The sequence below is a fragment of the Protomyctophum parallelum genome, assembly GCF_964188405.1.
Source record: "Protomyctophum parallelum genome assembly, chromosome: 17".
NCBI classification, from domain to species: Eukaryota; Metazoa; Chordata; class Actinopteri; order Myctophiformes; family Myctophidae; genus Protomyctophum; species Protomyctophum parallelum.
The window spans coordinates 21,623,079-21,640,282 of NC_139719.1; the positions used below are offsets into that span (position 1 = coordinate 21,623,079).

The 17,204-nt window shown below is 43.3% G+C and overlaps 1 protein-coding gene across 1 annotated transcript; it reads right to left on the reverse strand.

Moving 5' to 3' along the window:
• Positions 1-827: 827 nt before the first annotated feature.
• On the reverse strand, positions 828-16,830 carry glp2r (glucagon-like peptide 2 receptor; the record flags this gene model as incomplete). The annotated part of the gene is made up of 13 exons (XM_083787510.1): positions 828-1,208; positions 1,321-1,362; positions 1,609-1,747; positions 2,602-2,690; positions 3,823-3,889; positions 3,992-4,052; positions 4,334-4,493; positions 6,876-7,032; positions 8,098-8,204; positions 8,946-9,073; positions 12,528-12,632; positions 16,402-16,444; positions 16,756-16,830. The coding sequence occupies 13 exons, from the start codon at positions 16,828-16,830 to the stop codon at positions 828-830; spliced, it is 1,554 nt and encodes a 517-aa protein (XP_083643636.1).
• Positions 16,831-17,204: the final 374 nt, after the last annotated feature.

The window sequence follows — 17,204 nt, forward strand, 5'->3', positions numbered from 1 at the left end:
GCACGCACATCTCCAGAAATTCTACAGGTGCTGATCAAAAAATACATACATTGCAAAAGGAAGGGATGTCCGCACACTGAATTGTAGCTCCCAGGATTAAACTGTAACAGACTTAAATTGAAATGATTCAACAGATTAATATGCTTCATAACAAATGGTAATGTACAAGCCAGCAAAATCTGCAATACATTCACATTCTACTGTTGACTATATTCATCATTCACATTTTAGACAACAAATACACTGTATTTATATGAATTATTTATACTTCAATCTATATGTTATACCACATAGATCTTCATAGTTTGTACACTTAATCTATACTTTTACATCCTTTTTGTTGCTATAGCGTACTACTGTGAGGTGTACTGTACATTTCAATACACATGAAGTGAATACACCAACAATGAATTATTAGAACAGCGCTGTCCTTTGGTTTGCAATTCTTCTCTGCATTACTATGCATTACTGCATTACTTCAATGTGTAGGTTTTAGTCAATAGAGTTTATGAAAAACTGAAGGCGGACTAGACAAATCCTCCCGAGTGTTCATTTAATCCGGTATCGAATTAAATCTGCAATCCCTAAGATTGATGTCCTGCCCAAATCTTCTACTGCTGTGCCAAGACGGAAAGCCTGTTTGGGCAGGAGAGATTTTTAGAGGCGCAGCCGCAGGTAGAGCGCCTCCAACCACCACAGCCTTTTTGCTCATACTGTATTACCATACTTAAGTTGTACAGTACCATCCAGACTGGTCCAAAGAACATTTTATTCATGAAAGACAGTAGTGGATCGACAGCGTCAAGACTCCTCATTCTGAGAGAGCGTCAGAATTCGCTCTCCTCGAGGATCTCCTCTAAGGTCTCTCCCATCGTGATCTCTCCGTCGCTGCTGGACAGGCTCTTCCTGGTGAGGAACTCGAGTCCCGTTGGGTTGCCGCGACCCCCTCCCGCTCTCTGACCTTTGCCCTCTCCGACTCCGAGCCACGTCGGCCCCCCGTGCACGGCCACCTGGAGCAGGTGCGGGTGTGTCGGCGAAGGCCCGCCCTCGTCGTAGGACTCGCTCTGCTGCGAGCCGTGTGGCCGCCGGCCGCGGGTACAACTCCACAGGTGCTTGACGCCGGGCGTGCCCCGGAAGCAGCTCCAGCTGACCTGGAAGTGGTTGTTGAAAAGGAAGAGCTGCCAGCGCTTCTTCAGCTCCGCTTGCACCTAGAAATATATACATGGAGGGTCCAATAATAAGTCACTAATAGTTTTACGGTTCAAGAAACACTGATGACTATCATGCAGTCGTATATAATAACAAAAGAGATTCAGACACCTCTCCATTGGAAAAACAGTACAACACAGCAACCAGGAAACCCTGTAAAAAAAAGAAAACAATGCGGCGAAGGTTAATGGCATATATTCAAATTATCATTGTATCTTATCTGTGCCACACGTTGCACAGTACAATGTATATGACTGTGTTCATGTATCCATTTGTAATGCCGAGAGGGCATACAATTGTAACCCAGTAAGTGAACACTTACGGGTTGGTCCATTGGGTTACATTTGTACCCTCTTAAAGAGTGGGCAGGGTTAGGAATCAGTTTATAGGTCTCTTAACCTGGAAGGAACTGAGGGTGAGGTTAATGAAGTTCCTGGCATAGCGGCCGCTGCCCTCCAGACATTCATCGACCAGCACGGTGAAGACCACCTCATGGACCCCCAGCAGAGGAATCAGCACCAGCGTGGCTCTGGCCAGGCTAACGGGGTTACAAGCATTAAGCAGTGTTTGGAAACTCACTTATTTTACTTGAGCAAAAGTATCAATACTTTTTTCTTTTATATGAAAATTTAGAAATACTCTTACAACTAAGTGATAGGCCTCACTCACACCTTCGCAACAGACTGATGTGTGCTTGTTGTATACAAAGGGTGTGATACATCTTGCCCCAATGCATTTCCAATGGGAGTCACATGGTTTGACACAACATTTGTGTTGTATGAGGAGGAGGGAGGCAGTCGAAACACAGCCTAAAGCCATACAACAGCTTGTAGTCCAAAATGTTGTATCAAACCATGTGACTTTCATTGGAAATGCATTGGGGCGGCCATGCCACTTACATCTTGCTTACATCTAGCATGCATCAATGTTGTATGCTAGATCGAAACATGTGAGTGATAGTCCGGAATTCAAAATGTACAAAAGTATTGACATCAAAATGTATTTAAAGTACTAAAAGTAAAAGTACTAAAAGTAAAAGTAAGTGTCCCATATTTCAAGTTTTGTACAGGCATTGTGGCTGGCAGTGTGTGTGTGTGTGTGTGTGTGTGTGTGTGTGTGTGTGTGTGTGTGTGTGTGTGTGTGTGTGTGTGTGTGTGTGTGTGTGTGTGTGTGTGTGTGTGTGTGTGTGTGTGTGTGTGTGTGTGTGTGTGTGTGTGTGTGTGTGTGTGTGTGTGTGTGTGTATGTGTGTGTGTGTGTGCGTGCGTGCGTGCGTGTGTGCATCATTATGAACAGTTATCGTAACCACTTAAACCATCCAACAGCCCTCAAGGTCAAAATAAAACCATTCAAAGTTGGAATCACTTGAAACCTCACTTATAAATTGTACACACCTGTATCTGTAGTCTGTGAATTTGACCTGGTCTGCTTTCAGCTTGGAGAGCAGCAGCATCAGAATCTTTATGAATATACAGAAAATAACCTGCGACACAAAATCAAAGACTCTATAAAGTAGATTGCACCTACTGTATTATCATTGCCATTCCAGCAAGTTATGCTAATTGTTTTTCAAGTAAAATACTGGTACTGTAGTGAAAACACAGCTTATGACCGCTGACAAAGAATGTGTATGAACTAATAAAGAGTATAATAATACATATTTGTGTGTCTATTTACTATAATATTTCACGTCTCTTTTTTTTCTCTATTGTGAGCCTACTACTTGTATGACAAAGTATAGACAGTAGTATATGGCTTAAGCACAGGAATCAGTAATTGGCCATGTTGTTTGCAGCTCACATGATCTCACGAGAAGCCATCAAAAGGCATCCATTAGTAACCATGAGATTGCAGCATGTACTGTAACCGACAATCAGATGAATGCAGTTCATGTGAGCTATACTCACGTGTACATCATAGTCCGGCAGCCGACAGGCTTCTTTTGTTTAAAGTGGGAAATATAGTATTTTTTATTGGCCTAAAATATTGTCTATATATGTATACATTCATGAATCCTGTTAGTATCGGGCAATCTTTTTTATAGGGGTTTCTTGTGACCCTACCAAGTACCATTAACCTCCTATGGCAGGCAAAAATGTCAAATTTTCCTTTTGCTTTAAGTAGCATGTGACATATGTCAAACTAGTTTGACATGTTTGACTATTTTTGCACAAAATACACTCCTTGGGCTAAAAGCAGCCATAGCCACTCACGTCATCACATTAATGTCATGATGTCTATGGCCGTTAGGCGTTTTTAGCCCAAGGACTGTATTTTGTGCAAAATGAATGCTTGGAATGGATTCAGAATCATGAAAACCCCCTAGTTTGACATGTCACACGCTACTTAAAGCATAAGGAACATTTGACATTTTTGCCTGCCATAGGATGTTAATGGTAGGGTCACAAGAAACCCCTATAAAAAATTGCCCAATACTTTCAGCTGGTCAGCAAGTGGATTCATGAATGTATGTATAATTGTATATAGACAATATTTTAGGCCAATAAAAAAAGACTATATACCAAATTTCCCACCCGTCCACCTCGACTGCCGGACTATCATGGAGGATGGAAATAATAATAATGCAGTGTGGAGTTTTGGTCTGACATACTTACAAGTACCGCTAAATTAGTCGGGCCCCTTATTATCCACCAGACCCATCTGTTCAGAATGTCCCAGCACCTTACAATTTGAATGGATAATAATCATTAATCAAACGAGAAATTCAACGTGATTCACGCAATGAAGAATGTCATCATGTGGGAGGTAATCTCAGAAACTCACCCTTTGTTTTCATATACAATTTTTACGACTGTCCATGGTGTCATAAACAACAAGGGTGTTCCTGAAAGCATGTGTGCACACACACACACACACACACACACACACACACACACACACACACACACACACAGTCAAATCCATAGCATTTAACTTTATGAAGTGTGTGAAAGTGTAGATACCCGTACAAGTCACGCACGCACGCACGCACGCACGCACGCACGCACGCACGCACGCACGCACTCACACACACACACACACACACACACACACACACACACACACACACACACACACACACACACACACACACACACACACACACACACACATGTGGTCTCTTACCCCATCCTAGGACTATATATCTCTTCAGCAGGCATCTCTTGGTGTGAAAGGCTGTGAAGAGGAGAGTGTGGAGGAAAATGGCCTCCACCAGCAACCAGAAGTAATTACAGGCCACAAAGTACTCCATAGACACCCTGAAGACCTTGCACATCAGTGCTATCTGTTTGGGGACACATTTGGAATGCTGAAAATATGATGTTGTATATGGTGTGGTGACGCAGCTGAAACTGATTGACAGACACTGAAATGGTGCACCATTTTACTTAAAGGTAGGGTAGGGTAAGTGATTTCCTTTGGTTAAAGTAAGTGTTAAAAAGCTCTATATTGTGATGGTACGTATTGCTATAGAGTGTTTGTTCAGTAACAGCTGGAGCTAGTCTCCATGTCTCTCCAGCTTTTTATTAAACAGAAAATGCATTTTCAGGTCGGGATACGAATTTTATCCAATCAGGATAGAGAACGCAGTCAGGATACAGATTAAACAAGTGGAATTGTAACACAAAGACATTAAAGCACAGGAGAGACAGGGAGACCCATGTTACTGAACAAACACACTATTGCAACCGCGCCTCTAGCATATGGCAGGCCAGTGTGGTGCATCTCAGAGGCAGCCTCTAGCCTATGGCAGGCCAGTGTGGTGCATCTCAGAGGCAGCCTCTAGCCTATGGCAGGCCAGTGTGGTGCATCTCAGAGGCAGCCTCTAGCCTATGGCAGGCCAGTGTGGTGCATCTCAGAGGCAGCCTCTAGCCTATGGCAGGCCAGTGTGGTGCATCTCAGAGGCAGCCTCTAGCCTATGGCAGGCCAGTGTGGTGCATCTCAGAGGCAGCCTCTAGCCCAGGGTACCCCAATAGGCGGCCCGCGGGCCATTTGCGGCCCACAGAGCGCCCCCTTGTGGCCCTTTTTTTTTTTTAAGGGTCCCAGATATAAATGGCATTAAACGGGGGTCAGTAGCCTATGCATGTCAAACTGGGCATCCTTTTCAAATGGGGTCTTGCCCTGAAAATGAATTTTCAGGGCAAGACCTCGACCTCGCGCGTGCAGACTCGGCCCCCAGCCTTGTACGCTAGTCAAAATATGGCCCTTGAGGAAAATTAATTGGGGAACCCTGCTCTAGCCTATGGCAGGCCAGTGTGGTGCATCTCAGAGGCAGCCTCTAGCCTATGGCAGGCCAGTGTGGTGCGTCTCAGAGGCAGCCTCTAGCCTATCGCAGGCCAGTGTGGTGCATCTCAGAGGCAGCCTCTAGCCTATCGCAGGCCAGTGTGGTGCATCTCAGAGGCAGCCTCTAGCCTATGGCAGGCCAGTGTGGTGCGTCTCAGAGGCAGCCTCTAGCCTATAGCAGGCCAGTCTGGTGTGTCTCAGAGGCAGCCTCTAGCCTATGGCAGGCCAGTGTGGTGCGTCTCAGAGGCAGCCTCTAGCCTATGGCAGGCCAGTCTGGTGCGTCTCAGAAGCAGCCTCTAGCCTATGGCAGGCCAGTGTGGTGCGTCTCAGAAGCAGCCTCTAGCCTATGGCAGGCCAGTCTGGTGCGTCTCAGAAGCAGCCTCTAGCCTATGGCAGGCCAGTCTGGTGCGTCTCAGAAGCAGCCTCTAGCCTATGGCAGGCCAGTGTGGTGCGTCTCAGAGGCAGCCTCTAGCCTATGGCAGGCCAGTCTGGTGCGTCTCAGAAGCAGCCTCTAGCCTATGGCAGGCCAGTGTGGTGCATCTCAGAGGCAGCCTCTAGCCTATCGCAGGCCAGTGTGGTGCATCTCAGAGGCAGCCTCTAGCCTATGGCAGGCCAGTGTGGTGCATCTCAGAGGCAGCCTCTAGCCTATGGCAGGCCAGTGTGGTGCGTCTCAGAGGCAGCCTCTAGCCTATAGCAGGCCAGTCTGGTGTGTCTCAGAGGCAGCCTCTAGCCTATGGCAGGCCAGTGTGGTGCGTCTCAGAGGCAGCCTCTAGCCTATGGCAGGCCAGTGTGGTGCGTCTCAGAGGCAGCCTCTAGCCTATGGCAGGCCAGTCTGGTGCGTCTCAGAAGCAGCCTCTAGCCTATGGCAGGCCAGTGTGGTGCGTCTCAGAAGCAGCCTCTAGCCTATGGCAGGCCAGTGTGGTGCGTCTCAGAAGCAGCCTCTAGCCTATGGCAGGCCAGTCTGGTGCGTCTCAGAGGCAGCCTCTAGCCTATGGCAGGCCAGTCTGGTGCATATCAGAAGCAGGACAGGTATCATGAGAGAAGGAGGCACTGGAGCAGCTCAGACAATCTAGGCCCTTACTTTATTAACAGGGTACAGGTAAAAAGCGACAACGTTTCGATGTTTCAGTTACATCATGACCTGACGAAGATGTAACTGAAACATCGAAACGTTTTTGTTTTTTTTACCTGTAGCCTGTTAATAAAGTAAGGGCCTTAATTGTCTGAGCTGCTCCACTCTATTGCAATCATTACCATCAGAATATAGTGATTTAACCTTTTAACAAAATTATTTTAACAAAATACTATAGAAAGAAAGCATATTGATCGAGACGATGTTCTCCTCTTCTATTGAAACGAGTTAAGTTACAAGTTATGATTATACCCCAGAGTTGGAGTAGGAATTCCACCCGTGGTCATCTTTGAACTTCCTGGCGTACATGACGTGTGTTATGATTTCCTTGGCGATGACCGCCATGGCTCTCAGCATGAAGGACACAAACAGATTCATGTGGATGTAGTTCCTGGTACAGTGGAGCCTTCTGGTAAGCAGAGGGAGAGACAGATCGACAGATGATAAACGATACACAGGAAGCTTATTGATCCGTGGCGTCGTGAACCCATAGTTATACGACTGGCAGTGGTGGAAAAAGTACTCACACATTTTACTTAAGTAAAAGTATCAATACTGCAATGTAGTACTGTAATGTCTGTTACATGTAAAAGTCCAGAATTAAAAATATACTTGAGTAAAAGTACAGAAGTGAAGAAGCTGAAGTGGCTTCTGTATGTTTTGTAATATTAATCTAAATTATAACTAAAGTTTTCAAATAAAATGTAGTGGAGTTAAAAGTACAATATTTGCCTCTGAGATGTAGTTTGGAGTAGACGTAAACATATTGGAAATTGGAAATAGTAACATTGTACTTAAGTACCGTACTTAAGTAAATGTACTTATTACTTTCCACCACTGTAAAACGAACAGGAAGCAATTGATCGTGAATGCTGTTGCAAACGGACATGGCAGGAGAATGGATCGCTGAGGACATACATCTTGGCTCACAGGAATGAAAAATGATCACATTACATGGACCTGCACAGAAACAAACGCTTCTGGGTTTTTTTTATGTTATTTATAATGATCGACTGTCAAGCCCTATAGTCTCCTCATTATGCATGTGTAGTGGTAGCCTCGGTGACACTGAGAACCCGTGCGTGCATATCATCAGTCAAACACAGAGATAATGCTGGTAAATCTGTGTCCTCTGCTTTATTGATCGTATACGTCAAAATGACTGATAGAGGGGATGTGATGGCACAAAGAGAGCACAAACAAACCAAATTAAATAGCTTCCATTAAACAATAACCAAATTCCCAGCTGACTGGAGTTGGCTCAAAATGCTATTTGGTGTTTGTTTTCAGAAGCCGCTCTCAAAACATTGCAAAGGAATTGTCTTTAACTACTTTAAGCCAGGCATCGCTATTGGTGGCATGTCATAAGCCCCGGGTTCGATGCCCGGCAAGAAAAGCCACCACAGTGACAGCCAATGTTGTGTCGCGTTTTCACTAGTGACCACACACCTTTTCCTTCCGGAAGGTCACTGACCTGAGCATGGCCATCAGGAGAGTAGCCAACGTGAGGGAGCAGAGAGACAGCGAGTAGCCAATGATTGAGATGACCCTGAGGGCTGTCTGGCGTAACATCATGTCCTCCTGACCCACACAAACACGCACGCACGCACGCACACACGCGCACGCTCATGCACACGCACACGCACACACACACACACACACACACACACACACACACACACACACACACACACACACACACACACACACACACACACACACACACACACACACACACACACACACAGATATACTGTAGCAACAGACAGTTCCAAAGATTGTCCATGCCTTTAAGAAGAAGTAACAGTAAAGTCTTCAGAGACAATTTGTGTTGCTCAATAGTTATACTAAAAAATCACTACTATTGAATTGGCCATGGTGCTGAAAAATATACTGTATATATAATAAAGGAGAATACATCAGTCTGTTGCGAAGGTGTGAGTGAGGCCTCTTTTGGTGTTTTAAGCATTATGTTATACTTTAGCTATTGAAATATAGCAGATCTACAAGCTTTGAACTTGTAGGTCTGCTATTTTTGAAAAATCGTGAAAATGTGCCTCACATTTTTTAATATATATTGTTTCAGAGTGAACATTTTAAGTCAAATCTTTGCTTCTGGGGAGGTCCCTGGAACAGCATATTTTCAGATGATGGGCCGGAGGCATATTACATATAATCTTTGGGGTCCTTGACATGAAACATTGAGCACCACTGATACATAAGGTTTTTCAGAAAACTGTCACATTGTTTAAATATCGACGTCAGGCCTAAATGGGTCAACACAGAAGACCGTCTAACTAGTTTCCAGTTCCTCCTCCTCACCTTATCTCTAAAGAAATGGTGCACATTCTCGTTGCATTCTGAGTTCTCCCTCCAGGGCTCAGAGGAGTTCTCCTTCCTTCGCCATCTACCGTCGGAGAGACATTCACGGTACGCACTCCTCGAGTCGTCTGCGCACAGTGCATAGTGGACAAAACAACGTCAAATGTACACACACAGTGCATAGTGGACAAAACAACGTCAAATGTACACACAGTGCATAGTGGACAAAACAACGTCAAATGTACACACAGTGCATAGTGGACAAAACAACGTCAAATGTACACACAGTGCATAGTGGACAAAACAACGTCAAATGTACACACAGTGCATAGTGGACAAAACAACGTCAAATGTACACACAGTGCATAGTGGACAAAACAACGTCAAATGTACACACACAGTGCATAGTGGACAAAACAACGTCAAATGTACACACAGTGCATAGTGGACAAAACAACGTCAAATGTACACACACAGTGCATAGTGGACAAAATAACGTCAAATGTACACACAGTGCATAGTGGACAAAATAACGTCAAATGTACACAGTGCATAGTGGACAAAACAACGTCAAATGTACACACACAGTGCATAGTGGACAAAACAACGTCAAATGTACACACAGTGCATAGTGGACAAAATAACGTCAAATGTACACACAGTGCATAGTGGACAAAATAACGTCAAATGTACACACACAGTGCATAGTGGACAAAACAACGTCAAATGTACACACAGTGCATAGTGGACAAAATAACGTCAAATGTACACAGTGCATAGTGGACAAAATAACGTCAAATGTACACAGTGCATAGTGGACAAAATAACGTCAAATGTACACAGTGCATAGTGGACAAAACAACGTCAAATGTACACAGTGCATAGTGGACAAAACGTCAAATGTACACAGACAGACCTGAGTTAAAAACATTCGCTTTGAAAGAATATATATTCAAAGATTTGCGCCACATTTTTCCGATAAAAAAAATAGCAGACGTACAAGCTCATAGCGCGCCACTCGGTGGTAGCCTGGTTAATAAACCAGACCGAATCAGCCGTTGGCAAAAATTGCCTACCGGCGGATTTCGGTCTGGAGAGGCTCAATTGTACGCCCATTTTCTACACACGAAAACGTGTGCGCCCAATAGGGACACGGTATGCAATATGGGCGGGCTTTGGTACAGTGACGTTCAATGCTTGAGACCTTTGACTGACAGTAGCTCTGACCAATTGCGTCAAAGAGAAAATGTTTCCCTGGAAATGAAATCTAAGCTGAGCCTCCCCAGACTAATATCCCGCGGATCCGTGCGATATTAGTCTGGTTTATTAACCAGGCTAACTCGGTGGCGCGCTATGAGCTTGTAGGTCTGCTATTTTCCAATAGCTAAATTATAACATAATGTTTAAAACACCAAAAGGGGTTCCCGCGTGTGCACCGAGGAACAGCTGACTGACTAGCCAAGGACATGAAAATGGCAGTGGTGGAAAGTAACTAAGTACTTTTACTTGTAAGTACTGTACATAAGTACAATTTTGAAGTATGTGTACTTTACTTGAGTATTTCCTATTTCCAATACTTTTACTTCTACTTCCACTACATCTCGGAGCCAAAATTCTCACTTTTACTCCACTACAATTATTCGAAAACTTTAGTTACTAGTTACTTTGGAGATTGAAATTTTGATTAGAAAACATACATTAACCACTTCAACCCTATAAATAGCCGATCTACAAGCTCACAATGCGTCGCAACGCGATGCATTGTGAGCTTGTAGATCTGCTATTTTCAATTAATTTTTGTACACATTTTGAACTTGTGAAATGGCACATTCTGCACAATGAGTACTTTTACTTTTAGTACTTTAAGTACTCAAGTACATTTTCAATTCCGTACTTTTACTTGTAACAAAGTAGTAGTAGTACTTTTACTTAAGAAAAACAATTGAGTACTTTTTCCACCACTGACAACGAAAAATGTACACAGTGTGTTTTTGCAAGTGCACCGAGGAGCAGCTGACTGACTAGCCAAGGACGTGGAAATGGATTTTGATGTGATAAGCTAAACCAATCAATCAATACCTGACAATTGCAGAACACTGCTTTACATTTAAAAGGCATGACTATAACGACTTAACCCCTACGACCGAGGTCCCCCAGGGGTATGTACCGTTTCAATGTGCACATTAATCAGGCTATACCAAGACTGCCTTCTTTCATCTTAAAGAAACATTGCACGCATTAGAGCTGTCTTTAGACGATGCAAAAACATTGGTCCACACTTTTGTCTTCTCTCGACTCCATTACTACAATGCCCTTTTTTTCTGGCCTGCCAAAGAAAACAACTGACAAACTTCAACTTATTCAAAATGCGGCAGCTAGAGTTTTAACACTAAGATAAGAGAACAGATGATTCCAGTTTTAGCCTCACTACATTGGCTCCCGGTGGGTTTTTGGATTGATTTAAAAATAATTTGACTTTTTTTTTCTTTTTTTTCTGTGTGGAGTTTGCATGTTCTCCCCGTGTCCCCTAGGGTAGGTACCCTCACAAAAAACATGCAGTAATCCTGGTCACTAAACTGCCTCCCCCTGGCCAGCCGGGGCGCCTGATGAAGGGGAAAGGAACTGGTTGGAATAACGTGTTCCTTCCACGCGCTACGTCCAACCAGGGAAACTCCCCCCTGTCAGGTGTAAAGGAGCAACTTGGACACTCAGGCATGAATGAAGCATGAGTTCAAGTCCGTTGCTCTCCCCTTGTCCCCCATATATGGGGACTAGGTTGGTGGAGGGTGTGTAGAGGCCAGGATCACATTAGATGATTGACACAGGGGTGAAAAATGGGTTACAAAATCGTGGGATTTTTTCTGCTCTCAATTGTCTTGTACCTTCTTACCTCTGTGACTGCTTACCTACACCTGCTTTAATTGCCTAAAAAATGTCTACAAAAAAAATAGGGTGAGGCAGCTTTCTGCTTGTATGGGCCGACGGCCTGGAATAAACTCCCACTACAGCTCAGTCACGCACCCTCTGTAGACATCTTTAAAGCTCAACTCAAGACCCACCTCTTCACCCTTGCTTTATAGTTGAGTTTTTAATATCTGTGCCTGTGAATTCCTACTCTGTTCTGACTGATTTGCTGCTGTTTTATGTTTTTATGTTTCCGTTTTATGTTCTTTGCCATTGTTTTATTGTTTTCACTGCTTGCTTGTGTTTTAACCCATTCTGGACGGGAACCCGTTTTGGTGTTTTAACTAAGCATTATTTAGCTATTGAAAAATAGCAGATCTGTAGGTCTGCTATTTTTTGAAAAATCGTGAAAATGTGGCACAAATCTTTGAATATATATACTTTTTATTTATTTCGACGTCAGGCCTACGTAGCAAAGTTCATCGGGATCGGGACTTGACCCGGGAATATCCAGCCTAGGTGCCTGGGCCGGCCTAGCGGGTCAGGCACCGTCTTGTTCTGCCTGGCATTTGTGTTAACATGAAATGTGCGAGGAACACAACATCACCATTTCAAGTCAGTTGGTGCAACTCAGAAGTGACCCAGAATGTGTGTTAAGTGTTAAACTGTAATATTTACCATCATTGATCCATGGCAAATACGAGGGACAGGAAACCGAAACGTTTCCAGGTGGTGAATGTGGCCAACAGACAAAATGGTCAAACGTCCCATTACAATGGATTCCTGTAAAACAAGAATAACAATTTACACGTGGACTGCGAGGGTGAACATGAAATCTTGGACAGTAATTATATATTTTCTATAACACACTGTACAGTATGCAACATAGATGACTATGTAGGCTACAGTAACTATCCTGTTACTATGGGGGTCAAATTAACCAATTCAGAAGGCAAAGAATTATGTTACTGGAATAAAACAACTGTAGTTTCTCAACACAACTTTATTGCCGGCACGGAACAAAATTAACTTAACAATTATGTGCACATTTCAGTACATATATTCCCCTAATGTTCTCTTCACAGTATATATCTACTTGGATGCATTTCTTATTCAATCTATTCTAATTCTTCTTTACAGATACCAGTACTTTACAGTAGCTCACCAGTAGTTTTGGGGAGTGTGACTGTTTCCAGAGTGCTGGTGCAGTTCATCCGATATTCAGTCCTTTTGGCTATTATGCCCTCAAGCTGGGAGCCTGTTACCTTCTGTGAAAAACAGTAAAAGGAAAAAGAGTGTTTTTGATTACACACTGCCATGAATTAACTTCATTATCCATCAGCAGCTGAAAGCATACGCCATGCAACTTGAATGCATTATTATTGAGTGGAATTCTATGGAATATGTAATACATGTATTTATCCACTTGGGGGAGGTATTTAGTCACACTACGGCTAACCTCGGATCCCAGGCTTGTGGAGCCTGCGAGATTGGAGGGCAGGCAACACTACTAGGGCGAGGTGGACGGGGGTGAAATTTGGTATATAGTCTTTTCATAGTCTTTTTATAAAGTCTTCAAACTTTCCTTTTCCTTTAAGTAGCATGTAACATGTCCAACTAGGGGGGTTTCATGATTCTGAATAAATTCCAAGCATTAGTTTTGCACAAAATACATTCCTTGGGCTAAAAACAACCATAGCCACTTGCCCAAAATGTGCTGACCTCATCACATTTGCCAAGACGTCTATGGCCGTTTTTAGCCCAAGAAGTGTTTGTTGTGCAAAACTAATGATTGGAATGGATTCAGAATCATGAAAACCCCCTAGTCACATACTACTTAAAGCATAAGGAAAGACATCTTTGACAATTTTGCCTGCCATAGGATGCCATAGGATAGGAAAAAATTGCCCAATACTGACAGCCGGTCAGCAAGTGGATTCATGAATGTATGTATATTATAGACAATATTTTAGGCCAATAAAAAAGACTATATACCAAATTTCCCAATTTAAACAAAAGAAGCCTGTCTGCTGCCAGACTATAGGGCCAGTTCACGTCTCTAACTGGAGATATTATGTACAGCTAATGTTACTGCTAAATGCTTAGATGTCTGATTCTCACACATTTGCCTATTAGTTGATATCAGTTAGCCTATTTCAACATTGCTGACTGTTTCGTGGCCTCGAACATTAAGTAAAAAATGGAAAATGTCACAATCTTTGCCATACATTCTGATGCTCTTTTCAGTTAATTAAACTCTCAATGTTGCTGTCATTCTTGAAACAAATGGACCCTCCTTTTGTTTTGAGAAGAAAACAGATCAGAGGCAATGCCGATGACATGTGGGATGGGAATGCCACCTTTGGATGACATAATAATTGTCTTCACACCCCAGCGAGATGCTGCATGATGCAACCTCTATTGTCTGCACCTGGTGGTAGCTCAGCCACCTGTGTCACAACATCCTCAAATACAGGCCTCGTGACGTTTCAATTTATTATGGCTCGACATCCTGTCATGAAACTGTCCAGAAAGGGGTCACACAAAAACTCTCTCTATCTCTCTCTCTCTCTCTCTCTCTCTGTGAATAATTATGTTCGGCAACTGAGCGTCACAATGCTCACAACAATGCATGACGCTTGCAGACGTTTGTCACGTTATTTTGGCTATTGTTTAAGATTTTTGAAAAGCAATAATGGCCAAAATAGAGACCATGGGAAACCTCCACCTCCCGTGGTCGAAACTCCATGCCAGGGTTCTCTTCTCACACATTTTTCCAAACTTTCCCATATACCTTTTTCACAGTATTCTACCCCATTTCCATGAAGGTATATAAGCAGGCAAAGCATATTTTGTATGCGCTCTGCGATATCCCGAGGAGTTGCATGCTGAATTACACAGGAACCTCTGAGCCTCTACAGGCTAAGAGGTATATATAAACAGTGGTGGAAAGTAACTAAGTACTTTTACTTAAGTACTGTACTTAAGTACAATTTAGAGGTATTTGTACTTTACTGGCGTATTTCCAATTTCCAGTACTTTTACTTCTACTCCACTACATCTCAGGGCCACTTTTCCTCTACAATTATTTGAAAACTTTAGTTACTAGTTACTTTGGAGATTAAAATTTTGATGCAGGTACTTTTGTACTTTTACTCAAGTACATTTTCAATTCCGTACTTATAGTCAAAGTCAAGTCAAAGTCATAAGATTTGTCACACACGACCCGTTACCGCAGTGACATTTGTTCTCTGCATTTGACCCATCTCTTGGAGCGGTGAGCCGCAGCCAAGGAGCGGTGAGCTGCAGCTTTGATTAGTAGATTTTTCTAGTAGTTCTAAATTGGAGTATTGGTACTTTTACTTAAGTAAAACAATTGAGTACTTTTTCCACCACGGTATATAAACCTGATATACAGTACTGTAGTGTCTAGTTGTCTACAGTACTGCACACAGGTTTATATACATATACACCTCATCCCTCATGCAAATCCGGATGAGCCCGTTTTGAGTAGGAGAGCTTTGCTCTGGATTTCGTCGATCATCATTCATTGTGTTTCCAAGCCTGCCTGGTCACCTCTATGACAACAAGCGAAAGTATAAACGTGCAACTCCAAATGTGGAGAGGAATGCACATTTTGCATCCTCGCAACTACATTTGGCCACTATGCCACTTTCGGGGAATCATAGCTCTGAAATGCTCACGTGGGTTTAGCACAGTAGCTGTTACAAAATGTGAGTCTATTGTTTTTTGTCACTTCGGGAGCCGAGAGCATGTCGATTGATGCCACAATGGATCGGTTGAGCGTCGGTTGTAGTTGTCTTGTAGAAGCATGGTAACATTATCTGGCTTCGCGTCAGTGAAATATGTGCATATACTGTAGGCTGGAAGTCTCTTTTAGCAACCTTTTTCTTGTCTTTATATGTTGCCAATATCAAAAGTCTGGGTGCATAGCCTGCCCTGCATCCAGCAGGGCAGGCTACTTGTCTTCTGAGCCAGTTATTATACTTGGTGTTCTTGAGCCATACAGTACAATATCCAACGTACACACTTTGCATTTAAGCAAACTTTTAACATCCCACCACCAACTACAAACTGCACACCAATCTGTAGCACGTAATTGATTTATGCTTCATTGTATGAGGAGTGTCATGTGGAAAAAATAACAAATCTTGTTATTGTTCTTACTATTGCTGTTACTGTTTTGTTAGCTTAGTTTTGTACTTTTTCGTGCACCTGACATAGCCTACATATAAATTAAGCAACACTCACACAGCCTATGCAGTATTAGCAATATTATGTATACACAACTAAGTATTAGAAGTTATGTATGTCACGTAATGCTATTTGGCAATGTTTTCTTTTTATGAACAAGTGCATGTTTTTTAGAATCAATAACCAAACATAATGTATAATTGTATATTCAAGCCTTTTCCAAAACGTTATGTTAATTGCAAAACCCTTTTCCAGACCTGAAAAACTGTTTTTCCTATTTCCCAGGAACTATCATGACCCTGAGAGGTGGGAGCAGTGTGTTTTTGATGGAAATGACCTTCTTTCCTGAACTGTGGCACGCTCTTGGAAGTGAGCAGTGACTGTTGGCAGGGGTGTGACATAAATCAGTTGGAGAATTCTTGTCTGTTATCAGTTACCTCATCATGGAATGTCACATTAGTTTTGCACCAACGTCCAACGATCTTTTACAGCTCAATCAAGTCAAATACTGGAGAAAGAATGTGTGTGTGATACCTCTGAGCGTTATGTCGTCAATGTTTTTGTGTGCACGAGACTAAGAGTAATGCAAAGTGTGTGTATGTGCGCGTGCTCATGAACTGTGCATGCATGCGCGCGCCCGTGCTCATGTGTGAGTGTGTGCACATCCACACGTGCAAGCTGTTCGATTTACCTGGAAGCTGAAGAGAAAAACAGTCAGCGAGAGCAGGAGTGTGGCCTCGCGCCAGGCTGGCATTAGGTTTGCCATTGCGCTCTATTTACACACACACGCACACACACGCACACACACACACACACACACACATGCGCCCTTTCAGCTGGTTTGTCACTTCATGCCACATCCCTGGACCAGCCTGCACTGCTCTCCCTCTCCCTCATCCTTTCTTCAGTTCACAGGGATCTCAACACATGGACACTAGGCTTCTATACGAGGATCTTGTTGCTAATGGTCTCCACTCCGAATACAGTTAAGCTTTCAGATCTGATCGTCTCTGTGGCGGCCTGGGGAATGTCCAGGCTCCGGCGTTGCTGTAGGAGACATTCCCTTTTGGTTGATCCCGCTAGATTGTGCAGCATGAGACGTTCTCCGCTGGGTGGTGAGTGACGATTGTTCAGGTATTC